General features: G+C 41.5%; 1 protein-coding gene across 8 annotated transcripts in view; it reads left to right on the forward strand.

The window, feature by feature from the left end:
• bicd1a (bicaudal D homolog 1a) overlaps window positions 1-25817 on the forward strand; it is a 32425-nt gene extending 6608 nt beyond the window's left edge. The window contains exons 2-10 of one of the 8 annotated variants that reach the window (XM_069705312.1): window positions 11300-11512; window positions 15423-15575; window positions 16315-16812; window positions 18322-18714; window positions 18860-19621; window positions 19723-19874; window positions 20010-20220; window positions 21982-22067; window positions 23606-25817. In XM_069705312.1, the coding sequence (XP_069561413.1) occupies window positions 11300-11512; window positions 15423-15575; window positions 16315-16812; window positions 18322-18714; window positions 18860-19621; window positions 19723-19874; window positions 20010-20220; window positions 21982-22067; window positions 23606-23726 (2589 nt within the window). In that variant the 3' untranslated portion in view covers window positions 23727-25817. Of the gene's footprint in view, window positions 1-11299; window positions 11513-15422; window positions 15576-16314; window positions 16813-18321; window positions 18715-18859; window positions 19622-19722; window positions 19875-20009; window positions 21810-21981; window positions 22068-23605 lie in introns of those variants that run through there. The other 7 variants (XM_069705313.1, XM_069705314.1, XM_069705315.1 and 4 more) reach the window with 7 other exon arrangements.
• Window positions 25818-26223: the final 406 nt, after the last annotated feature.

The following is a 26223-nucleotide window of genomic DNA, read 5'->3' on the forward strand; positions in this document are numbered from 1 at the left end:
GCCCATGGCTTTGTCGTGTTTTTTTTTTTCCTCTGTGTAACAGGAGAGGTGTGTGTGTGTGTGTGTGTGTGTGTGTGTGTGTGTGTGTGTGTGTGTGTGTGTGTGTGTGTGTGTGTGTGTGTGTGTGTGTGTGTGTGTGTGTGTGTGTGTGTGTGTGTGTGTGTGCGGGTGGGTGGCTGTGTGTTGGGGTGCGGATGTTGTGATTGAGACCAGAGAGGGCGGGGGTGGCAGGATAGAGTGGTGGCGAGCGAGTGACTCCGACCCATCAGTCGACTCTCTTTGTTGTTTCAGGATTTTATCGTTGTGTTGACTTAAAGAGGGGAGGAGGCGAGAACGTGTGGACTACTTACTGTATATACAGCAGAACACAATATGGAAACAATATTATTTAGCTCATCTGCTTTAAACTGACCACTAATCTTCTCTTTTGTCCCTGTTCTTATGATTATCACATGAAAGAGGAAAAGGACTGAATCTAGAGAGACCCCTTAGCCCTGCATAGATTAGATTTTTTTTTTTTTTTTTTTTTTTTTTCAGAAAGCTCCTTTTTGCTGCAGTGAAACAGGAGGAACAGGACTCCCCTTCCTGCAGGCTGCTGTATTGATTAGTCGTCTCCTTTAGCTGTGTGTGCTGCAAGCTCTGAAAGCGTGGCAAAAAAAATCCGCCCTTCCTCTCACAGGGAAAACTTTTCTATTCACAACCCAAATATCTTCCTGTAGTGCAAAATATAGGAGCTATGCTTGTGTCTAAATGTATTTCCATTATTTGCATAAATCAAGATGAATTTTTGTTTTCAAATCAGAATTTAAAGCATCGCTGAATACAGTTATTCTGCCTTGGTTCGGTCTAGACAGAGCAATTCAGTTTCAGCTACAGTACCGTCTTAGTCTGTGCTTATCATCCATGCATGCGACCGACAGAGAAGCCTCCTATCTAGATGACCGGAGGCCATTATATCCAGCAAAGGGTCACTCGGGAGCGAGCATGATCCTGCCCGTCCTCTCCCTCATCTTTATTCACATACATACTGGCATTGCATGAGCACATGCACGCCCAAACATGCACTTGAGATGGTTGTGTGACACAGAATAGGGTTAGAGATCTGTCTCTGTCACTTCTACCCTGTTAATGGATGTAGAGGATTAGACAGGTATTAAATCATCCCCTAGTTAACCTATTCAGTTAACCCCATACTCCATCACAGCTGGGATGATTTCAAGATAGGTCACTGAAAGAGGTAGGACACATATGCAGAAGTTAGAAAAATTCAGAGAGACGCACAAAACAAAAATGTATGGAAATAACAGAAAATAACAGAGTAAAAACATAAACTTAAGACTCCCACGTGCCTCATGAAGCGTTGCATTGTCAACCTGGTAATCCTAAAGCATGTAATACACCCACCGCTACAGGATGCCGTGTCAGTGTCACGTTTTTGTCTCGTCGAGGCGTGAAAAGTACACGCGTGTATTTATGCACCAAAAACAAGTTGCTAGGTGTATGTAAGGTGTCATGTAAGTTATTTAATGTATATTACATAAGTTAAATTTGTTATGTTTTGCATGGCAATTATTTCCTTTACTGAATAAACATCCACAAACTTTTTTTTTTTATTTCTCATGAATTCAAACATGGGTGAAAGTCCTGTGTTTGTTCCATCCAACCATGTAAACTGCAGTCTCAATGCACTCTTTGTACTTCATCAATTGACCTTCATCACATGATTGTCTTTTTTTTAATGGTAGCCATACAGGCGTGTACTTTTCACAAGGCAGGCAAAACGTGATACTGACACGTTCCCCTCTAGTGGGCTGATGGGTGAATTACACGCTTTGGTGTGCTACCTGGTTTACTGTACAGCCCTTCATCAGCACCATGGAAGTCTTCAGTTCGCGCCCCACTCTGTTTTTTTGGTTGTTTTATCTATTTACATACATTTTAATTCCCTCTGAACTATAATCTTCCTGGGTGGTACTGTACTGCTGACGTCACCTCATTAGTAGCTTGTCTCAACAGCACTTTACGAGGTCTCCCACAGGTCTGCAGGCTTGGCAATGAGGCTCTCCTGTGGCTGCACAAAAGCACTGAGTCACCCAGAGGCCCCCTGTGTCAATACCAAGAGGGTCACTGTGTGCAGCCCGGCCTCTCCATTGTAGTCTGTGTTTGTCTGGCTTGACTGAGTCCTCTTTATCAGGAGAGAGCCACTGCAGAGAGAGGAGACAATTTTATCAGTTGAATCTGCTCTGTCTCTCTCTCTTGTGCCTCCGGCTGCCTGTCTGGGTGTGTCTACTGGCACCAATACAGAATATCAATCAGCCTGTGAGCTGAGAGACACATCTGTCTTTTTATTTCTCAACACCTTCCTTCAGCTCACTTTCCCTGTTAACATTTTTTGTGTTGAGTTTGTTTTTCGTGTCTTTGATCTCTGTTTTTTTGTTGCAACACTCAGCCCAAAAAAATGGCATAAAGGACAGTAGGAAGCAGAGAGGGAAGTGATGTGTAGCACAGAGGAGACAGAGTGGGTCGATCTCCAAAGTCTCTACATCAGTGCTCTAATTCTTCCTCACCCCAGGCGAGTTCCTTAGCACTCGACCCCTGAGTGGTGGAGAGACTCAGTGGTCGTAATGAAAATGGCCTGTTGTCATTTAGGATGATTACGATGCAGGGAGAAGCCACTTAAAGACCTCTGGATGAGGATGGATGAAAAAACAGTATTAGATTGGAAAAAATTAGGGGCTAAAAGAAAGAAATGGGAAAGGATTTGAGGATAGAACACCGCAATGACTTTAAAACAAGTCATTTTATGTTAAACTCAAGTGATTATCATCATCAAAATCTTGAATTTAGTGTTCAAGAACCTCTCTGTGTTTCTGTGAATCTCTGTTTATCAGGTTGATCCCTGAGGGAGAGGATTTGTCTGGGCCGCAGCTTTATCTCTCTGTAGCAGCAGAGTCACAAAGTAATACACACCTGCATGGCCCATACATGGAAACATATTCAGGCACACAAATATCTAATCTAGGCTGCAGAGTCTTTTAAAAAAAAAAATTATTTGGCTGCTGCACACCTCCTATATTATCTAGAAAGGCTGTAACACCAAGGACACATTGACTTTAAATGTTACTGTTTGGTTTGGGAAACAGTGATTAGCATATTTTCACTCTGTTTGGATATTTTATCAACTCAAAATCATATGGTCAGGGTTAGGCACCAAAACTACTTGGTTATGAAATCCATGTCACTTTGTCACAGGCTCGAACCGTGGTCGCCTCGGTGAAAGATCCATCCAAACAATCACAATCTACCACTTCTCCAGAATTGTACACCGTCACATGACCTCTTTAGTTTGTTTCTCAGGCCAAGGCAAATCAAAATGTGACACTGACACTGTATCCTCTGGTGGACTGACAGGTATCTTACACACTCTGGTGTGATACCGGTCTGAATCAAGAAAAAATGAGATGATGAATTGCCAATGAAAATAAGCATTATTTGCAGCACTAATCCCTCATACTGTAAACTAAGGGGATACACAATATTTGTTGAAGTTTACAGATCAGGAAAGGAAGATTTATTCAAAACTTTCTAAAATGTGATGATTTGTTATTTAGGGACTTCATTTATTAATCAAGTAAGATGTCTTTCTTTCTTTCTTTCTTTCTTTCTTTCTTTCTTTCTTTCTTTCTTTCTTTCTTTCTTTCTTTCTTTCTTTCTTTCTTTCTTTCTTTCTTTCTTTCTTTCTTTCTTTCTTTCTTTCTTCCTCTTTCTTCCTCTTTCTTCCTCTTTTCCATTTGTCTGCATGTGTATAAGCTTTTTGCTCTAAAGCATCTCCTCCTTCTCGTTCAATGCTTTCTTATTTTCCATTCCAGGCTCACGGCTCTTGTTCTCCCCTCAAATGAATGGCAGGAGTCAGGAGTGAACACCAGGGAAGTGCATGTAATGAGTGGGCCTGTAGCCATGTGTCTTTTTGAATACATGCTTGTGTGGGGTGGAGTGGCTAGAAGGTTCAGCCGTGTGTTTTCGTGGTTGACTAGCTCATGATCTCCTGGAGGGCACGTTACCAAGCAAAGAGAATGACACAGTTACAGCTGGTAGAGTCTGTGCAGTTTGTTAGTTCCTGTCGACTCACACTGGTCACAGCTTCCTATTTCATTTTATTTCCTCCGTTTAATTTCACACTGCATCAGTGTGCTGAGCTTAAATTCACATGGAGTTGGGAGGAGAACACAGGAGAAATAAGGATGGATTTGAGGAGAAAGGACGGTAAATAAAGAATCATTTGGGATCTGGCAAAAAAATCGTATACTGTACTTCCAACTGCCAATTCAGTGTCCAGTCAGTCAGGCGCAGAGTGCACACATATAAGTGATAGGCATTCTGGAAATAATCCAAGCATCTTTCTTATCAGGGCCAAATTGAATCACTTGAACAAGCCACATCTTTTTAACCAAACACAGCCTGGCCGCTGGCAGACCTCAGCTTCACGCTGCATGTACTGGGCACATTGTGCTAGTGAGCAAGCAGCAGATGTGACACCATTGTGAATTTCTTGTAAATGGCATGGATTTTCCACTATTAAGCGCATTATGTCGTTTTTCAGCTGTTATCCTGCATTACAGATCATTTTTCCTTAAGTGTCAGCATAATAGCACACTGGTATCAGAGGAATAATAGGCTTTCCTGCACTAAATAGCATTTCAGTGAAGAGGAACATGAAGAGGGGCAATTCTCCCTTCTAACTATCTATAAAACATTCATATCATACCAGCTCTTTATGTACACAGTAATACATAAATAGAAGAGCTTCCCACCAACCTGGGAAATTAAACTAAATGATTCAGAGTGCAGTATGGCATGACTGGGCATTCAACATTAAAATTATAAACTATAAACATCCCTGTTGTATCAGTAGAGGACTTTGGTTGGAATAAAGCACACAAAAAAACACAAGGACATTTCTATACTGTAGATTTCAAATTTACTTTTTTTTGTTTGTTTTTTTATTGCGCAAGTTGATTACTATCATGGAAATTTCAGAATGTAAATATGTTTTGCTGAATTGTTTAAAATGAAATGCTAATAATGTTTTGATCTTCTGCTTTCTTTGTTAATGTGTTTCGGTGTGACTGACCTCCATTCTTGTTGGGCTATGATTACCAAGCTTCCCTTCACTTGTGGAAATGTGCTTGTGTGTTTTTATAGATGACAGATCTCTTGACTTGGCACTTTTCTCTGTGGCTGAGAAGCACATGGGGACATTTCTGTGTCCTTGCTAAAGGGCGAAATACACCGGGGCATTGTTTCCCACAAACCCTCTACAAATATGTCTTTCAAGCATATTAGACTGACAGGAAATTTTACATAGTTTTATATGTTGCATTTACTTTTACCTCACTCTGACTGCATGTCAGACTAAGCATAACTGCTGATAATAACAACCATTTAAAGGGACACTCCACTGAGTTTACTCATCACACAAAGTACTACTCACCACTTATTTCATGCTCTCTGTGGCCCTGAAGGGGGCTTTCTTAAGTTTGAAAAAAAAAAAACCCTGATGATATCAATGTGATTTCATCTGGGTTATCTCAGCGTGCGCTTGAGACCTAAAGTCTTCAACAAAGACTGCATTAAACATTTTGAGGTGTGGGGTTTGAAAGAACTGTGCATTTATAGTGTTGTTTATAGTCACCAATCCCACCTCACCATAACAACCTTTTCTCTGTTATAAATAAATCATTTATATCTTAAAAGTATTCATTATTTGGAAAAGAAATAGGCTGTGCAGCTGATCTTTCATTGCACTGCACGCATCATTTTTCAATTTAATTGTGATTCATGAGCTAAGAGGTTGTAAGCAGTGTGCTATTAGGAAGGAGGAATTCATTATAGCCAGAAATCGACTGTACTTTGTAGATTTTGAAGTAGAGCTGCAATGATTATTCAACTTAATTGATTAGTTGATCGACAAGAGATAAATCGACAACTATTTTGATCATCAATGAATACTTTTGTGTAATTTAATGAAGAAGTGCTAAAATTCTTTAATTCCAGCTTCTTAAATGTAAATATTTACTGGTTCTTTTAGCCCTCTATGATAATAAACTGTATACTTTTTGTTTCGGGATAAAACAAGACATTTTCCGCTGCATCTTCAGCTTTGGTTAACACGTGTTGACCATTTAGCATTTTCTGACATTTTAAAGGCGAAATAGCGAATTGATTAATTGAGAAAATAATCAACAAATCAACCGTTAATAAGAATACGCGTTTTTGCAGTACAGTGTTATTCACGAAACAAACTTGGGAAATTTCTTCACTAATTTCCTTAGAAACTAAATACAATACAAACACTCAGTTTGTCAAGCAGAAACTGAACTTGATCTTCCTGATGTGCTGTGTTGTTTACCTCCTATGACTTGTGTTACTGCAGTCAGACATTGTGTTTGTCAAAAGGAATGAGTGAGTCAGGAATCCATCGTGTGTATTTGTGTTATATTCACTCACTGCAGGCAGATGTGTGTTTGTGTGTGAGCTCTTGTGACTGTCGGTGACACATCGCATGCTGCTTCTGTCTTTTCCACTTGTTGTGTCCTCAATACTTTTGTGAGTATTTATAAGACTGTGGGCTGTAGTCGTGGTTACTGCTGGAAGTGATGCAGGGCTTTTGTTTTGTTTCATATTAATATGCTTTCCAACTGATCATCAAACATGAATGACCTAGAAATAAACACATAAAACCACCAATGCATTAGTTGCAAAGCTCTGTCAAGAAAGTGCCTTTACTGTAGCAGGAAACAAATGCTGTTTTTCTCTTCTCTCTCTTTATCTATCGACAGTATCAATCTCACGCTGTCTGATTGCTCACACACACACACACACACACACACACACACACACACACACACACACACACACACACACACACACACACACACACACACACACACACACACATACAGTGTTCATGACGTTGACAGCTGCGTGGCTTCTCAGCGGCAGTCCTGCATGTCTCTCTCCATGGTACTGAAATCCCTGATGTGGTTGGCTGGGCCGACCATCTGGACAGGACACAACATTTCGTGTGTTTGTGTGTATTTCTTGCTGTGTGTATGTCTATTAGTTGTGTGTATTCATAAGAGTTTTGCTTCTTATGAGTTGACTAATACCCTGATGTCTGCTTCCCCATAACTTATCCAATTTTTTGCAGTGACAGAGATCAGAGCTCGGCGAGCCGTGTTTTGATTTGTATTTCAATCACTTCACGATAAAGTCAAAGCTTTCCTGTCTCAAACTGAGCAATAAAAGTGGAGCATTAATCATCTTTTACGTTCATAAAATATAAATGGGTTAGTACAAGTAATTGATTTAAATCCATCTCTAATCCACATCTATCATGACACAATTTAAATCCTTATTTAATATTTCATACTCGTCACATCATACAGCAATTAATTTTTAGCTGTACAGTTATTAACTATTGTGTCACTGTCGTTATTAAAATATTAGGTCATCTAATTAAAATCCACATTAATTAGCACTTGAATACATACATTATGGAATTTAATTGATGGTTGTTCCTCTTGTCTGTGTCCATATTTCTGCACTGTCTAAATTCAAAAGTTAATCTCCAGCTTCTAGCATATGCATTTAGCTCAAGTCTGCTAGTTTTGCGTTACCGTCGGCATTCCTGATTAAACCTCCCCTTAATGATGGAAGTTTGGTGGAGATTAATTGCTGTTGCAGAAATAGTTCATTGTTCTCTCTCCTGGGTGTAAAAATAGATTCCTGCTGTACGTACACTCACAAATACAAGATCACACACCCAAAGGCCTTCCCCTGACTCCTCATTAGTGACTGCCGCAACACACAGGGAAGGATTTCAGGGTTACACACGCTCCACCTCTCACACTGGTGCAGCGGTTGGTTTATTCCCTCTGTCTGATCCCTCTTCTATGGCCTCAGGGATGAATATCTATAAAAGGGGATTTTATTGTCTGGACTTTAACCGTCGAGGCACATAAGAGTGCAGAGTCTCAAGACTGAATACATTATGTGGTTTTCAGTACACAGATCCAAACAGGCTGCCAATGACTGACTCCATATTAATACCATCCTGCAGGACATGGTATTAAACTTTAATTTTCTCCAATGTTCCTCACATGCTAGGCTGCCAATTAGGGCACGGTTACAGGGGCACTGCAGATCCATCACTATAACCATGCAGTTAGAGCAGTTCATGTAATTACCATGAAAAATGCAGTCCTGTCAGTATGTTATTTTTAGCCCTCCAGAAGCAATACGGTGCAACAGCAACAGGAGGTCCAGAGCACACTGCGCTCCTTTGTGTAAACACTGAGCCGCGGCCGTCAGTGTCATTCACTGTGACTCCCTTTAAGAGGAGGAGCAGTACACAGATGGAGCAAGAGGACCTGGAGGAGCGTGGCTCATTCCTTAAAGGAGGGCTGTTATGAAACCATCTGCCTATCGTTATGCATCCAAGACCCACCGATTCTCTGTGGATGAGCAGCTGCTGAATCCCAACATGCAAATGGGACAGAGTCTGTTTCTCTATGTGTTTGTTACTGTGGAGTTCTGCCTTTCTGTCAGTTGGCCTGTTTATCAGTATGGTTTGGGAGCAAACATCCATGAAGAACTAAATGTGTCAGTTCCAGTGTTTAAAACTGCAGAGTATCAAAAGAACACTCAGAGTGCTTGGTCAGTGTTTTAACGTATTCCTCAGTATTTTTTTTTTGTGGTTCCTCTTGAAGTGATATTCTGACATTCTGGGGAATATGATCATTTGCTTTCTTGCAGACAGTTAGTTGGCTAATATTTGTCCATTAATTGTAAAACTACAACTTTTGTTTAATAGATACAAAAATGTATAAAAGTGTAAAAATGATAAATTAGGGTTATGTGCCACCATAAATTGCAAAAAGAAAATGGACGTTACCTCGGTCCTTAGCTTCTCATTCAGAAGAAGCCCTAACTCCCAAATATGGTCACTTCTGGCTCCAAAAACCTACATGGCAACAGCCAAAATGCCAGATTCTGTGCTTCAATACAACAGTTCACAAACCAATGGGTATGTCATGGTGGGTTGCCAGTTGTGTGCCACACCATTTTTGGCTGGGAGCAGGAATCTTTGTGAAGTCTTCGCAGGTTTCCTGGCAACCCCACAGTGACAACAGACACTAAGCCGACAAATAGTCCAGTCCACAACATCCTAAAGTGTAAATCTTTCACCTGACTGTGAGTCCATAATTTGTGGTAAGTTAAGATAACTGGCTGCTGACTGTAGCTTCATACTAACATTACACACATGAGAATGTCTGGAAATGTCAAACCGTTTCTTTAAGACGTTAAACAATTTTGCAATTTTTCCTAAATGTAGTAGAGGGTTTCGTAGATAATCTGACCAAGACAAGGGGCCAGATTTTCTCCCTCCCTCCTGCAGGGCTCAGCTGTTGCTGTGAGGCCCGCTCGGACATTGACAGCTTCTCATCTGAGGCGAGAATGTGAGCTCATTCAGTCACACTGTGCCCAGAATTAATCAGCTGTTTTGTTCCAGAGGCCTGTTTCTCTTAATCATTCACTACAATCACACTGCGCCTCCCTGGTGAGCGAGAGAGGGCACCGAGGCGATAATAAGAGCGTGTGAAAGAGAGCGAGAAATAAAAGAGAAGAAGGTGCACACTGCAGAGAGGGAGAGACAAAGAATTATATTTTCTTGCACGAGTGTTTTTTTTTTTTGTCATTACAAAAATCCTTGTGGACAGTTTTTGTGGTTGTTTGGCTAAATGTTCTGAGTAATTACAGGAGTTTTACCGCACTGATAATTGCCTGCACTTATTCATATGCTAACGGTTACATTTGTAATTCAAAGGCTAATAAAAGAGCTTTTTGACCATAATTGAAACCATTATAACAGGACACTGTTGACAGAGATTGGATCTATTGTTTGACCAACATCTTCTGTTGCTCCGCTGATGGAGCTCATGATGAGTATTCAAGCAGCAGGTCAAATGTGACAGAGGGAGGTGGTCAATGAAGTTAATTGGATGGCATTCACATCTGCCTGGTCGTAAATCAGCTCATCTCATTCACTTACACACAACTGCACACCATTTATTCAGCCTGAGTAAGGCATTATTGATTAATCTGTTATTTTCTTTCATTTTTAACTATGATTAATTCCTCCATCCTTAAACAGCGCTTATTAACCCCTCAGCTCATGAATTACAATTAAATAGAAAAATGTGGTGAGAAGAAAAGACAGCTGCACTCTGAGCTCATGTCTTTTCCAAATAATGAATACTTGTATGTTATAAATGATTCATGTAGAACAGAGAAATGGTTGATATTATGGTGAGGTGGGATGGGGGAGCCTGTTTGTGAATTATTAATACACCTTGTCCAAAATATATGGCTCCCTTTTCATTGCATGGTCAATTGTGTCGAGTAACTGTGTCCTGGAGCTGCATCCTGAACACTGTAATAAGTATACTTGCTGTATTGTTTGCAGGTTAATGTGGCAATTGTACACCATAAAATATTTTTCCGACGATGCAGTATTGACCCATTGTCTCTCGCAGAGGCCACTGCGGGCACCATACCCATTTTTCCTGCTGATATGCAGAGAAAGTGAAGGATGGTTCATAGTATTTATTGAACCACCAGCTGCTGCACGGGTGTCATGGAGGGTGCAGTTACCAGTCATTAAATTCTGCTTACATTGAGGAAAATAGCCCTGGACTGCATCTTCATACAATATAAAAGCTTAACTTTGGATGTTTTTGGTCCATGCAATCTAAGGAGCTTTTGTGCATTTTGTTATCTCAGCTTTTCTTATCACACTAGTTTCATACACTATAATTGGCCTGTTTTTTTGTGGTTTTTTTTCTATTGATGCCTGCTTTGATTTCCTCAATCAAGCCTCAGCTCCTTTGTCATGTCGAGTCAGCCCCCGGTGCTGTGAAAACCTGTGTCAGGAAAATGGGAACACTGTGTCTATTGATCAGAGTGAAACATCACCCATATAGACAGACAGCAGGTATCCTTGAGGGAACACCTCCTGCAAGTGTGCTGCCTGTGCTGTCAGTGGTCAAAAGTACAGCAGGGGTATGCCTCATGGACATAACTGTGAAATATGTGTTAGATTTGAATGACAGTTGGTACAGATGAATTTTGATGCTCTATGACAGGATTTGGATCCGTGTCACTTTAATTTTGACATCACAAAAAACGGATCACCCTTCTTCTGATCATCTCTGCCTCCCTTTTTGACCTCCTGCAGGCGTTCGGTCAGGCCTACACCAACCAGCGTAAGGTGGCAGAGGATGGGGAAACCAATGAGGAGACGCTGCTGCAGGAGTCAGCCTCGAAGGAGGCCTACTACATGGGCCGCCTGTTGGAGCTGCAGACGGAGGTGACGCTAAGCCGTTCTGTGGCGTCCAACGCACAGGCAGAGAACGAGAGGCTCAACGCGCTTGTGCAGGACCTACGAGAGGTGAGCATGTCAACACACAGACTGCAGATGGATGACGCGTTGCTTGCTAGACAAGGAAAATACAGAAAATCAGTCATATCATGTATGTGAGAAAACAGCATTGCAGTAGCTGGCAGCAAAACTCGTGAATTTAGACATACATACATTTTACTAATAGTACTTTAATACCTGCACCTAAAATTCTCTCATGTTTTCATGTTTTTTCCTGTAGTTGAGGTGGTTTTATGTAGTTGGTCAAACTGTCAAATGAAAATTCCTGTCTTTTGTAACATTTATTATTATTTTTAAATATACTGTATATAAAGGCATATTCATTTTGATTGCTATATATTTTATTATTGTTCCTGACGTGTATTGTAGAAATGTAGTGTTAAATTTATTTATGTTAGCTTTATGATATGCTGTAATTAGTTGCATACAGTTTTGGCATCCTGGTGTCACGTCAAAGTATATAATACACCCGTCAGTCCACGACAGGATTCCTGTGTCAGTGTCATGTTTTGCCTCACCTAGGCATGAAACGTAAAATGCCATAACTTACTTACAATGTTTTCTCCCTTGTCCTCTGGGTAAAAGTCCTGGATTTGATCCATCCAACCACCACAGGCAAACTCTCTTCACTCTTTGTAGTTTGTCACATGACCTTCTTCTTTGAACCCATACGAGTGTGTACTTTTCACGCCTAGGCGAGGCAGAACGTGACACTGAGACCGTATCCTCTAGTGGACTAAAAGGTGTATTGAACACTTTGTCGTTATACTGGAATGGTTTTGGTGGTTGTTGAGTTTGGCTTAAAAACAAAACACATTTGGTTTGAAACCTTTAGGTATTTTATATCCCAGAAATTAAAAAAATCTCCGTCACCGACTGAGTTAACTTTGACAGGAGTTCAAACAAATGGTAACGCAGGACTGTGGAAAATGTATAACAAACTGCAAAAACTAACCGTAAGTAAAGATCTTTTATCTGTTGATAGTCATTATTGTAATTTCTCGAGTTGAAAGGGAACTATTTTCCACTATCTGCGTCGTCCTTTTTGTAGTATATTAACTTATATGAGATCTATGCTTTTGATTAAGACCAAGAAGTCACTGAGACAGTCAGAAAGGGCTCATATCTCACACAGAGAAAACAATATGCATGTGCGTACGTGCAAAAGTGTACATTTATGCGAGCATACGTGTGCAGCCGCCGTGTCGGGCAGCGCAGGGGTTCGAGCTGGGGTCAGACACTGCAGCCACGACCCCATTGTGGGGGGCAAATCCGGTGCTAAGCTGGGGAATAAGTGAAATGCCCTGAGCTCGGCACATGTGGAGGGACCGAGGGAGCCAGGTTGCTCTCATCACACAACCAGCACTAAACGCGCAGGACACACACTCTCATTCACTAAACTGATCAGGGAGAGTTGTGAGGTTAAATTGTTACTCTTTGTATGTGTTATAGTTTGATGTCAACTGTCACAGTGAATGTAAGCAGAGTGATGAGTTCACAACAGGTCTAAAAGCCCAGATATCCAATATGATGGAGCATATTGAACACAATCTATATCTCAATTAGGAAGCTATTTGACTGATAGTTTTGTTGATATATTCATGATGTTTCTACCGTGATCATGGTTCTTGGATAACCTGTTTATCCAAATGCCTTCTGACTCTCTTTGAAATCCTCATTTGCGCAGGAGATGCCCATTAATGAGGAGGAGTAGCCCTTTCATGGTGAGCAGCAGGTGTTGCAGCCACACTGGGGGCTTCATTTGGCTCAGGTCGCGCCTAATCAAAAGCTTCTCGCAGCCCTTCACAAACACCATTAACATAGACAGATTTCAAAAAGTTATGCCGAAAGTTTACTTTGAAAAATTATCATGTTGCTGTTTTTAATCAGCAGTTGCAAGTCCAAAAATTAAAGCTAAGAAAAAGTTAGAAAATGGGTTGAAATTACAACTTTTTGACAAATGTAAAAATCACTGATAATATGTTTATATGAATTCGCAGAACCCCAATATTTCATTTTATAGGGTTTATGTTAATACATTTTCCACTTCCTATATTTTTGATGTACTACATGGTCAGATATTTTAGCGTGTAAACAAGTAAACACAGGCCTTAATTTGGGGGGAAAAAAAATCAAAAGCAGGAGTCATCAAACTTAATCATGCTTATTGCACTTATTAGACCAATTTCCAGTATATTTAATCATTGTTCTTTGTTATCATTTTGTATTAATTCCCCATTGTTAGAGCAACAACGACAGTAATGATGGATGAATATAAAATGGCCGGGCCTCTGCTGTGGTCACCATTGTGTCGTGAATCTGTCAAAGCTATCACAGCCACGCTCTGTGCTGTGAAGTCCAGGTCAGGGGTCTGACTGAACGACTCTGCCATGTGGCAGGCTCAGTGCCAGTGTTGTGTGCCGCACTGTCCCTGACCTCGGCCGCTGCAGACCCCTGATTGGCTGCCCCTCTATGGAGCCTCGCTGACTGATAATTGGGCAGCTAATCTGGTGCACTTCATACCCTGCTCAGTATAAATTCCCTACGGTGTCATGAAAATGTAATTCAACAACGTGAAGGCCATTGCAATCAGAAATACATAATCCAGAAATGCTGTTTTTACTTTGTTACACAGCGGATTAGCATAAAGTGCAGTTGCAGAAGCAGCCCTGCTGTGCTTCTATGGACTTTTTAGTTTATTCTATTAGCTTCGAGATCATAGGAGCTGCTGTCAGCCACTGTAAAAATCAGAGGATTCAGTGTATCATAATGGTCTTTAGTTTCAGTCCAGTAGCCTTCTCTAAAAGCAGCATTGTCATCCCGGCTACACACACACACACACACACACAGTAGCATCGGGCTTCGGGTGATTTAATATGTGTCTCAGGTCTCTGAGTTTCTCCGTCCTGTGCATGTACCCTCCCACTCCTCGTGACACTGTCTCTGGGTCAGCACTTCTGCCATATGTACAGAGAGCTACAGGGGAGCTGCAGGCTGCTCTGCAGCAGGAGGAGCACACACACATGCGCACACATACTGTAAATGTTCCATTGTTTTGCAGACTGTACTTCATGTAAGCCCTGTAGGCAGTTGTTGCATTGCACTGTATGCATTCAGTCATGGCTGTGTGTACAAATAAGAGAATCTTTTTTATCAATGTTTTTTTATTTCTGACTTGACCTAAAAATACTGTGTAGTTATTATTGGAGAAATATATAGGAATAATTACTGTCTACTCTAAAAATGTAGTTTAGAGGACTAAACCCAAGCAAATGGTTAAATTACCTCTCTTATATAATCTCTATCAACCGGTAACCTACCTTAAATGTAACATTGGAATTATTTCAAGTTGATGGGGGTAGTTTTTTTTTTACAGTTAACCTCCTGTTCTCCCTTGTTGTGTGAGTGCAGATGATTTTGCTGAGGTCTATATATATATTCCCAGCTCTACTGAGTTTCTCCGACTACATAGATTTATGACTTTTGAGGTGCTTTTCTCCCATCGACAGTTTAAGCATATGCTCAGGTTTCTATCTGTGCACAGCAGGTTACCTGAACTAATGATCTCTGTGGGATTCTGAGGGTGCTGACTCATTGCATTTAAGACAATGAAAGTGATCTATTAATTTTTTTTTATACCCAGGCTAGAGGAGAGGTATGTACAGGCTGGGTATATGAATATAGAGGATCATATAAAACAATCCTTTTCCAGTGTGCAAAGTCAAGTCAGTCAGCCTACATGGATCCACAATATGAGGCTCTGCGTGTCATCCAATTTTAATCTGATGGGACAGTATTGGATATTATCTTCCATGTGAGCCGCGGGTTTGAAGAAGCAGTGAATTCTTCCTCTTTTCTCTTCACTGTACCCATCTCTCCCCCTGCTGGTCCGTTTCCATCTCTTGTTTTCCTGCTCCAGAGTAACGAGATGCTGGAGCTGCAGCGGAGCAGGATGAGGGAGGAGATCAAGGAGTATAAGTTCAGAGAGACCCGGCTGCTTCAGGACTACACGGAGCTGGAGGAGGAGAACATCACTCTCCAGAAACTAGTGTCTACTCTCAAGCAGAACCAGGTCAGTATGAAGACCACCATCAACAGTTTGTACACTAATAACTTTAGATGACGCACTTCTTTTTTGTGTAACATTTCACTCACTCATCTCAGTAAATCACACACAAGCTAATTTTGTTCCTTATTATTAAATGATGAGACACCAACCTTTATGCTTCAGTATGCACTGGATCAAACAGTGCTCTCATTGTGTTACTCATCAGCCTTTATTTCCCATAGGGCGCTACAGTGTTCCTTGTCCAGTAACACAGAGTCATACAGTGTTTGAACTTGTCGTAGGCACAGTTCTTAATACCTGAAAGGGGGTTGAATATATTAAGGTCATCCATCAATGTAAAGGCACTATTGTGATTTAAGACTCTGATGTTATGGGGTGCTAAAACACTATAAAAAAAAATTAAAAACAATTAAAAAAAAGTGATCTTCCACCTGCTTGATATATAACAATGGCATTGGTAATACTTTTTTGACCACATCATCCAGCTCTATTTTACTTTTCATAACCGCATTACTAAATTGTGATATTATAAATGGAAATAAGTGGAAAAAAGTATATTTGTTTTCGTCAATTCTGCTTGGATCTAGAATCTTTTTAAATTAAAGGCAAAGTTGTTGTTTTTTTATTTTGACCTGGGATTAGGCCACCCAATTTTAAACAAGTGATTCAGTAAAGTAATTAATAAAGTAATCAAATTAAATGTTTTTACCTCTTCCTACGTGTCCTTTCTGTTTCCTCCCAGGTGGAGTATGAGGGACTGAAACATGAAATTAAGGTGCTGGAGGAGGAGACTGTCCTTCTGAACAGCCAGCTGGAAGACGCACTGCGCTTAAAGGAAATCTCTGAGGGTCAGTTAGAAGAGGCCCTGGATGCCCTGAAGAGTGAGCGTGAGCAGAAGAACAACCTGAGAAAGGAACTGGCTCACCACATCAGCCTGAGTGACAGCGTCTACGGAGCCGGGGCCCATCTGGCGCTCACCGTCACTGGCGTCGAGGGCCTCAAGTTCCCAGAGGAGACCAACGCAACCAACGGCACCAACGGCACCACCATCCCCGCCGCTAACGGCAACAACGAGGACAGCAACCGTTGCAACGGCCACCTTCACACAGGCACAGGGTTAGCTAAGATGAACGGGGACTACCGACCCGGCCGGAAGGGAGAAGGCCTGCACCCTGTGCCGGACCTGTTCAGTGAGCTCAACCTGTCAGAGATGCAGAAGCTCAAACAGCAGCTGCTGCAGGTTGGTCATAAGTAGAAGCCTTATAGCCGTGTCAGTAAATCCTACAGTAAATCAAATTAACACATAATCACTACAGTTACATCACCAGCAATAGAAATCATGTATTCTGTGTTCAGACACTTTGTGTCAGTGAATGTTCATTTTCAAGGACACCAGTGACGCCAATTGAATGTCACAGTGTTTAAAGCTCTGTCAATGACAATGTACTGCTGAAGGGGATGAAACCCACAACAAACAAACAGATTTAAAGACAGCTATATTGATCCACTTACCCACAGTATATTTCAGTTTCTAGTGTAAAGACTGAAACTAGTCTTTTGCAGTTTTCTCCTGGTAAAAGAAAGAAAATGACAAGGTGATAATTTCTCTAGGAAAATTAGAAAAACAGAAATACCTTGAACAGCACAGGCTTTAATGAAATTTCCAAACAAGATTGTTATAGCACATTTTACACTGTACACTGCAGTACCACAACCCACCTGTTTAGAAACAGAAATGTTTGGAATGTAATGCATCTTAAATCAAACAATGCTCAGGTGGGAGAAGCATTCGATAAGCAAGGGAAGCAGCTGCAGCTGCAAGGCAGTCAGAAAAGGACTATTTCTGATTCTATTTTAGAGTCATAGTGACAGACATTGAGATCCTGACAGGAATAGAAAATGTTAAAGAGGGTTTTTTTTTCCATAAGAACTGCACATTGTATTGCAATAAGCAATGCCCATATAAACAGAGTATACATATAGTACATATACAATATATATATATATATATATATATATATAGTATAGTACAGAGTCACCTGAGTGCAACACTCATCAACAGGCATGCTATTTGGAGGATAACATTCAGAATGATAAATGATGTGGAAACTCTGGGGAGATCAGATTCATGCTAAAATCAAATTAAGTCATTACTGTACATCTTTTCCAGCTGAGCTCCAGTGGAGAAATCAGTAAATGAGATTAGTGGCTGCTATTGTAGCGTTATGCCTTTCTCTGTAAACACAATTACTCTCGAATCAATTTTCTCTTTATCGGTAATTAGTCTGGGAAAGATGTGAACGCCAGCAGCATCAGGCTTGTAACTGATAGTTAAATTTTGTAAAATACATTTTTAGTTTCTCAGTAGAAACACTTTGAAGGAACGTTTATAGATTCATGGAATTACTTTAGGTGGAAATTATCTTTCCAGTATTTTATTATTACTTTATTCATCAGCTTTTCCTCTGGGATTGTTCAGATTTAGATCAATAAAGTTTCACTTTTTAAGCACAAACTTCTCACTTCTAAAGCGATAATTGAACAAGAAGCAATGAAACAACATTATGATTATACCTTTGCATTGCTGAGTCCTTCTTAGTTGTTTTAGAAGATGTCTCAGTTGTTTCTAAGAATATAGAAATCAGATGTAGTGATTTATTTACATGATTTAACTTGTCAGTCTGGGAGACACAAAATATAACGTCACATACACTGCGTATGAAAGTTATTTTGTATGTCCGTTCTGCAGGTGGAGTGTGAGAAGACAGCGCTGCTCATGAACCTGCAGGAGTCACAGACCCAGTTGCAGCACACACAGGGCGCCCTGACCGAGCAGAGCGAGCGGGTCCATCGCCTCACAGAGCACGTCAACACCATGAAGCATCTCAATGGAGACAAAGAGCTCGAAGACCTGCAAGAGAGTGAGAAACCTGATGGCGGGCCCTTATCACCACCAGCTAACAGCCACCACGATCCAGACATCCACGGGTTTGAGATCCTGGAGTGTAAATACAAGGTGGCGGTGACGGAGGTGATCGACCTGAAAGCAGAGCTCAAGGCCCTGAAGGAGAAGTACAACCAGGCAGTGGAAGGGCAGGGAGAAAGCCACAACGACGACAGGGTCCAGACTCTGAGTGAACAGGTTTGACATTGTCACGTGCAGTGAACAATTCTGTCTATTGGTGCAAAATATGCAAAATGTGTTTTTTTATTGGACAACATTAACATTAATCCTTTCAGTTTTGCTCCATATGACACTGCAAATGTTCTGAATAATTTTTTCTAAGCAGGTAACCCATTTGGAGAGGAGCTGCCGTGAGGGCCGGGAAAGGATGGCGAGCCTGGAGGCAGAGCTCCGAGCAGCCACGAGCACCGCCACGGAGAGCCAGAGCATGCTGAATGCAGCACAGGATGAGCTGGTAACCTTCAGCGAGGAGCTGGCTCAGCTCTACCACCACGTCTGTCTGTGCAATAATGAGACACCAAACCGTGTCATGCTGGACTATTACCGCCAGAGCCGCGTCACGCGCAACGGCAGCCTCAAAGGCTCCGACGATCCTCGGGCTCTGCTCTCGCCTCGCCTGGCACGACGCCTCGCTGCAGTATCTGCAGCCTGCTCCTCTGAGCCTCCGCGGAGCCCCATGGACTCCCCATCCAAAGACACCCACCACTGCGAGACAACAACCAACTCAGCAGAATCCTTGTCCTGCCACAGCAGCCCCACCCGCAACCACACCGGCTCCACCGGCATCAGCATCTCTCCCTGCCCGTCTCCGGTGCCCTCAGATGTGGGCGGGGATCTGCGGAAGGAGCCAATGAATATCTATAACCTGAACGCCATCATCAGAGACCAGATAAAACACCTCCAGAGGGCTGTTGATCGTTCACTGCAGCTGTCCAGGCAAAGGGCTGCAGCCAGGGAGCTGGCACCTATGCTTGATAAGGACAAGGAATCCTGCATGGAGGAGATACTCAAGCTTAAGTCCCTGCTTAGTACCAAGAGAGAGCAGATAGCCACACTCAGGCTGGTGCTCAAGGCCAATAAGCAGGTGAAAAGGGATTTTTCTTTGCATCTTTACATCATGAAAAAGTGGTATCATGTAACTTTTATTGAAATTGAGTGCTTAAATCCAAATCTCCACTTTTACAGACGGCAGAAGTTGCGCTGGCAAACTTGAAGAGCAAGTACGAGAATGAAAAGGCGATGGTGACGGAGACGATGATGAAGCTGAGGAACGAGCTGAAGGCTCTGAAAGAAGACGCTGCCACCTTCTCCTCTCTCAGGGCCATGTTCGCCACAAGGTGAGGGGGCTGGGAATGTGAAATGCAACAGTAAAAATGTAAATATATCGTTTGGTAAAAATGTTGCATGTGTTAATGTGAATATTGAATTGCTATCAAGATAATAACCTGCTAAATCTTTGTGTGTCTCTTTAGGTGTGATGAGTATGTTACCCAGCTGGATGAGATGCAGAGGCAGCTGGCAGCGGCAGAGGATGAGAAGAAGACATTGAACTCCCTCCTCCGGATGGCTATCCAGCAGAAACTGGCGTTGACCCAACGCCTGGAGGATCTGGAGTTTGACCACGAGCAGACTTACCGTGGCCGCGGCGCTAAAGTGCCCAAGATTAGAAGCAGCCCACCTAAAGTAAGTCGCAGAGGTGCCATCACAGCTCCCTCCAACCCCACGAGGCGCCACAGCCACTCCATCATCACCACCTACCCCCTGAACACCTCCCTGACCCTCAGTAGTCCTCTCTACGTAGAGCCGTCCACCTGTCCGTCCATGTCTGTGTGGACATCAGACTCCGCTTGTGACACAATCCAGACCTCAGCTTCAGATCTGCCTAACTTTGGTTACAACAGTGTGTCTCTGAGCACCCGGCCCATCATGATAGACCCTGAGTTACTAACCTTAGATTTCAGACGACTCATTTCTTCAAGACAAGACATTAATCATCTGCCCCCATCTTACAGCCCGAGCACCTCCAGCTATGCCTCAGTATCACACCTCCTTCGGAGAAGGCGGTAATTGATCGTCATTGCCACACCCAGAACTCATATTTTCTGTGCATACAGTTCACAGAAGCCTCTGGATTAGGTGGGATACAGAGAGAGGGAAAAACTGGTTTTACGTGTCTTTGGTTTGAACATGCAGCGACACTCAGGAAGAAGAAGCCTCTGACATCCTCAAAACATCCTCACAGCAGTACTTAACAGCCTTTTTACTCTTATGGTTGACTTAAAATTTGGAATAAAGAGATTTTTTTTTTTTTATGAACGGCTACAAATTGGATATCAGGCCTTTCATTTGACTGGCCCAAACAGTGAAATGTGACATCATGTATTATTCTGCTAGAGTACAAGGAAATGTTTCAAAGTGACAACCAAGCAATAATGGCTGCAGCTGTGCTCCAGTTTCAGTGAGTTACAACTGAGAATTAGTTTTTTCTTAGAGTGTAGTCAGTGCATGCCTTATTTAGTCACATGTAGCATTCTGTCAAAAAGCACTTCAAATGTTTTACATGGTTAATGTACTGTTGGGAGTAGAAACCAGTCAGACCTCCTCTCTGTGCCTCACACTGCTCTGGGTGCATCCGACTCCTCTTTGGAGACCAGGAAGAAGCTAACCATTTAAAAATATACCTATTCACTCCCACACTATTGAATAATGCACAGTTACATTACAAAACTCTTTTTGCAGTGTCACCGATTCTCAACCACTAGATGGCAATATGTGATCACATTTCTGTTCCTGCTTCACATTACAGACTTTCTTGTCAGATGCTGTTTGACCTTCTCTCTCACTCCCTTTTCCCACCACAGATAATTATTTATATCATAAGTGGAACACATTAAACTAAATGTTCAGGTAATACATCATATAAGTTTTAATTAAGTAAGTAAAATGCTGACTGCACCTTATTAATGGAACTGGCAGAGTTCAAGAATTCGATGGCCTCGGGCAGCAAGTGCTCTGAAGTTGAGCAGGATTGGATTGTTCAGCATTTGTCCCACTTTATCTGTTTGTCTCCTTCTGTGCTCTTGCAAATCAATGCAATATTGGATTGGCAAGTATTTGTGTGTAAATGTGTCAATGTCTCTGTCTCTTAGGAGGTTTGTGTTTCCCACTTCCAGTGCTGATTGTGTAGCTGTGCAGAGACTGGTCCTGTCAGTGCGGTCAGACGAGACAATCCCCATGTGCAAGCATATGACTGACAGGCATTAAGATCCATGAGAACAGCGCCGGTATATAGACCAGGATCAGTCTGCTGCTTCAGTGTAAACGTCACCGTTACTGCAGTATCTTTCTCTGACAAGCTCTCCCCCTGTCATGTCCGCCCTGTTTTTTCTGTCCTGTTGTCTAACCCCGAGTGTCACCACTCTGTATATTTTTCTAATTTATCAGTTTCTTGTAGATTGTCAGCAGCCTGCTGCCTCATTACCGTCACTCTCCCCACAACTAAGGCGAGGGAGAGTCTCCTTAGTCCGCAGGTAACGAGCTGTAGAACCTGCTCGTACTCACTGACATCTATCTATCTATCTATCTATCTATCTATCTATCTATCTATCTATCTATCTATCTATCTATCTATCTATCTATCTATCTATCTATCTATCTATCTATCTATCTATCTATCTATCTATCTATCTATCTATCTATCTATCTATCTGTCTATCTATCTGTCTATCAAGATATTCGATCCTGCATGTTCTCAGTCGTCACCTTTTACATGAAGTAGTGATTGATGTCTGAAGGAAAAATGAACACGAGGAGTGATGGAGTAGTTTTTCACTTTGCATGTGTAGTTTTGCATGGCAGTTTTGTTATATATGCCTATATATTTATTATATCCGTTCTCCTTTTCATAATTGGACTTTAAAAATATGATATCATAAAAGTCCTCGATAGGTTCAAAGGTCAAGCTTAAATTTGGAAGTGTACCAAATTTTTCTCTGTTTGGCCTCTTTTGAAGCAGACGTTTTGACTTCCCACTGTGGGAGCCTTGTCAGTCAGCTTGTGTCTTTAAATAGCTTAATCAATTACATTTATGTTTTACAGGATAAGATGTCAACTATGATGAAGGTCTATTAGCTTAAACACTGCATTCCCTCACTAACACGTGGCTTTTAGACCAATGAGGAGTTGACCCAATAAAGAAGATTATTTATTATTTAATCAGTAGACATCCATACAATGAAACTGTTGACAAGTCTGGTACTATTGTTGTACACATTTAGCTTTCTCTTTAACCCTGTTTTAATCTCTAGATACTTTGCCCTGATTCTACCTTTTCCTTGACTCTGGGATGGTTTAAAGGAAGAGTTTGACTGATTCACTTTGCTGCCTAAACTAAGATGAGAAGATTGACACCACTGTCATGTCTTTACACTAAATATGAAGCTGTACACTAAATATGAAACAGGGGGGAACAACTAGCCTGGGGGCATCCACAGGTCACAAAATCAACTCACCTGCCCATAAAAAGCTCCCTAGTTAAGCCAACACAATTAGGTCTAGTTTGTTTAATGTGGAGGCCCAAACACAGTCACTTCCAGGAGCCTCCATTAATTTCTGCTGCTGGTGTCAAATTTACTGCAGACATGAGTGGTGTCAATCTTCATCTCAGTCTTTGCATGAAAGCTTAAATGTTTTATCCTATTCCTACTATTGCTTAAAGGTTTGGTGTGTAGGATTTCAAGGGATCTATTGGTAAAGATAGAAAATAATCGGCTATTCATAAATGTGTTTTCATTATTTTAGACAGAGCCCCTAATATTTAGTCGTCAGTTTAATTTATATAGTGCAATCTGCAACCTCACCACTAGATGCCACTAAATCCTACACACCGCTCCTTTAAGAAAACTGCATCACACATTTTCTTCTTTTTATCAAGTGCTAAATTTTTCTTTGTATATTTGGCATAGCTTTATTTTTACAACAATAGTTTCATCCTCTTCTATAACCCACAAATCACCTTTTTCACACACTCTTATTTATTTTCTTCTCCTGTGTTTCTGACTCCTTTCAGTCCTAAATTTGCGGCAGACCTCCAGGAGCACCAAGCAGTCCTGTCCAGCAGCAGTAGCCTTCTCTCCCCTTGCGACCCTCGTAACTTCCTGGCCCACCAACCCCAGCCTCCCGGCACCTAACCACGCTGCTCCGGCCCCGGCCCGGCCCCGGCCTCGGTCTGGTAGGAGTCCTGCAGAGACAGAGACACTCTGGAAGGGGAGTTCCCTCTGTTTGACTCCCCTCAACCCGGCAGTCCAACCTGGTGCCTACTGGACTCTGTGACCTCCCCAAGCGCTACGTGGCCCGGCTCTGGCAGGCCTCCTGGTTACCTGGGTCGTAGAAGAGGAGCAGGACGCTCTCTTCTTCTCTGGAAGTGACTTTCTGTCCTGGAAACAGAAAACAGAGGACTGAACTGAGGCGGAAATGCCAGTGACACTGCACTGGAATCTTCCCCCTAATTCCTACTGCTATTTATTTATAATGTATTTACTTTGTTGATTATTTATTTGAGATATTTATTACTTGTATGTTTTTTTGTGTTTTTTTTGTGTCACTCTGCAAAATGGAAATCATGACATGTTTTCCTGCTGTGGTGAAGAGTTAAGTGATCACAGACAATTCAGCACATGCACTACTACACATGGCCAATTTTGTTCTCCTCCACACACACAAAAACCAACACAAACAGAAGCAGAACTTCTTCATTGACAATGTTCTTTTTAAAACCATGCGTAACCATACTTTAGAGCATAAAATGATAGTTTTTGTCAGTATAATAATCCAAAAATAAACCATATATGCCATTTTGACATAGGGGTGTTAGAGTACATTGAGTTTGGCATTGCAAACAGACTAGTGAAGATAAACATTTTATTACAGGACATTTGTTTTTTTGTGGGGGTGACGGGTGGATTTCAACTACCTTTCTAACGTCATTAGTGTTACTTGGGATGCTTGTGTTTTTTTTTACTTTTGCAAATCAAGCAAGTGCATAAAGACTATTTTATACCTCCTTTTGTTTTTATTTATTTTTACAGCACACTCTGGTGATGCGTTTGTGTCTGTTGCATAGCTCATGTCTCTCCAGAGACTGTGATAGATGAGAGGCGGAGTGTGTGAGATCAGGACTAGGGCTGTTGGCCTGTTGTTTTTTATTAATTTTCTTTGCCTTTTGAATTGCACAGGTTTAAATGACCATGGAGTGAACTGACCTCCCTCTTTTTTTAACATTAGTTAAAGAACAGAGGTTTCCCTAAAGGTGTGCCTCTTCTTCAGTTACTGTCCCGCCAGCATTGTATTGTGAAAATAAAGTATTCTTTGTCTTGCTTTCACTATATCAGTCCAAAACCAGAAACCTGTTCTTATCACCATCGGTTCCCTTTTCATTGACAGAAATGTCAACCACATGGACATTTTCAGCACTCATCTGTTGTCGTCTCCTTGTTTAAACTGTCTCCACATGCTTCCTCCAGACAGTATGCAGTACTGTACAAGCACAATTATGCACTAGTCATTAGAGCAATACGGTAAAAGTGGTCATAGACTGATCTGGATAAGATTTATTGAATCTTTGAACCATTTCTGTCGTCATGAACTAACCAGCACACTGACAAGAAAGTTAAAGCAGCAGGAGCGTCCCCAACTTGCGTGTTAAAAGAGGGACACAGTGACAGCAATAGTGTAGATTTCCTGTGACAAAAGTGAGATATTGTTTCTTTTTGAAACACTGAGATGGATGTAAAGTGTGACATCAATGGCATAATTGAATTCCCACCTTTCTGTACCTTGCGTAATGTTAAAGTTCTCCTCACTACACTGAATGCATACTTTTGCCACATGGATATGAAACCTTAAAACTACACAGCCAGTATTTGTGTTGTCATGGCAGCAGCGATGAATGAGAGGATTCTTTCTGTGTGTGTGTGTGTGTGTACATTTGTTGAAATTTGTCTTTGTTAACAACTACAAAGTGATGAAAGCATTTGTGGTCCAAAAGTAGCTTCTGAACCCACGCAGGCTCACCGGTGACCTAACGCTCATGGTTTGTTTGCACAATATAGCCGTGGATGGAGAGAAGCTAATCTAAAGACAGAAGTTTAGAAAAAAGAGGAAAAAACATGGTTTAAAAAGAAGACTAGCTGTATGCTGCTACAGTGGGTTTTACAGTTTCTCCGCCATTCAATACAGTGTTTCATTGGTTTCACAAGTGAATAAAAAGACTTGTACTTGGATTTCTGTGGGACTTTGTGTCTGTTTTTCATCATTTCATGAACAAAAGACAGTGCAGTCGCTCTGAAGATGGTACCTGCATTCGTGTTTCCATACAGAGAGCAACCAATAGGTTAAAATGTGTCTCTGTGTCACCGTAAACAAAACAGAAAGCGTGAAGCACAAAGGATACACAACAGGAGGATGGTGGCTCACACCAAAACAAAGCAATCAGATGGTGAGGCAATTTCCGGAGTGATTCAAGGACAGATGAGGATACATTTGCAGCATTTGAAAGGGAGAAGGTCATCATCAAATTATAAGTGAATTACATCAGCTCTTTTCTTATCTTCGCTCCTTTAATTTTCTTGCTCCTTGTGTGAACCGGAAATATTGAATTCCTAAAGCTGGTGAAGCCCTATTAACTGT

This window comes from Brachyistius frenatus, unplaced genomic scaffold (assembly GCF_029030835.1).
Source record: "Brachyistius frenatus isolate BFR_SWC_R1_liver_20210118 unplaced genomic scaffold, ASM2903083v1 Contig_55, whole genome shotgun sequence".
NCBI classification, from domain to species: domain Eukaryota; kingdom Metazoa; phylum Chordata; class Actinopteri; family Embiotocidae; genus Brachyistius; species Brachyistius frenatus.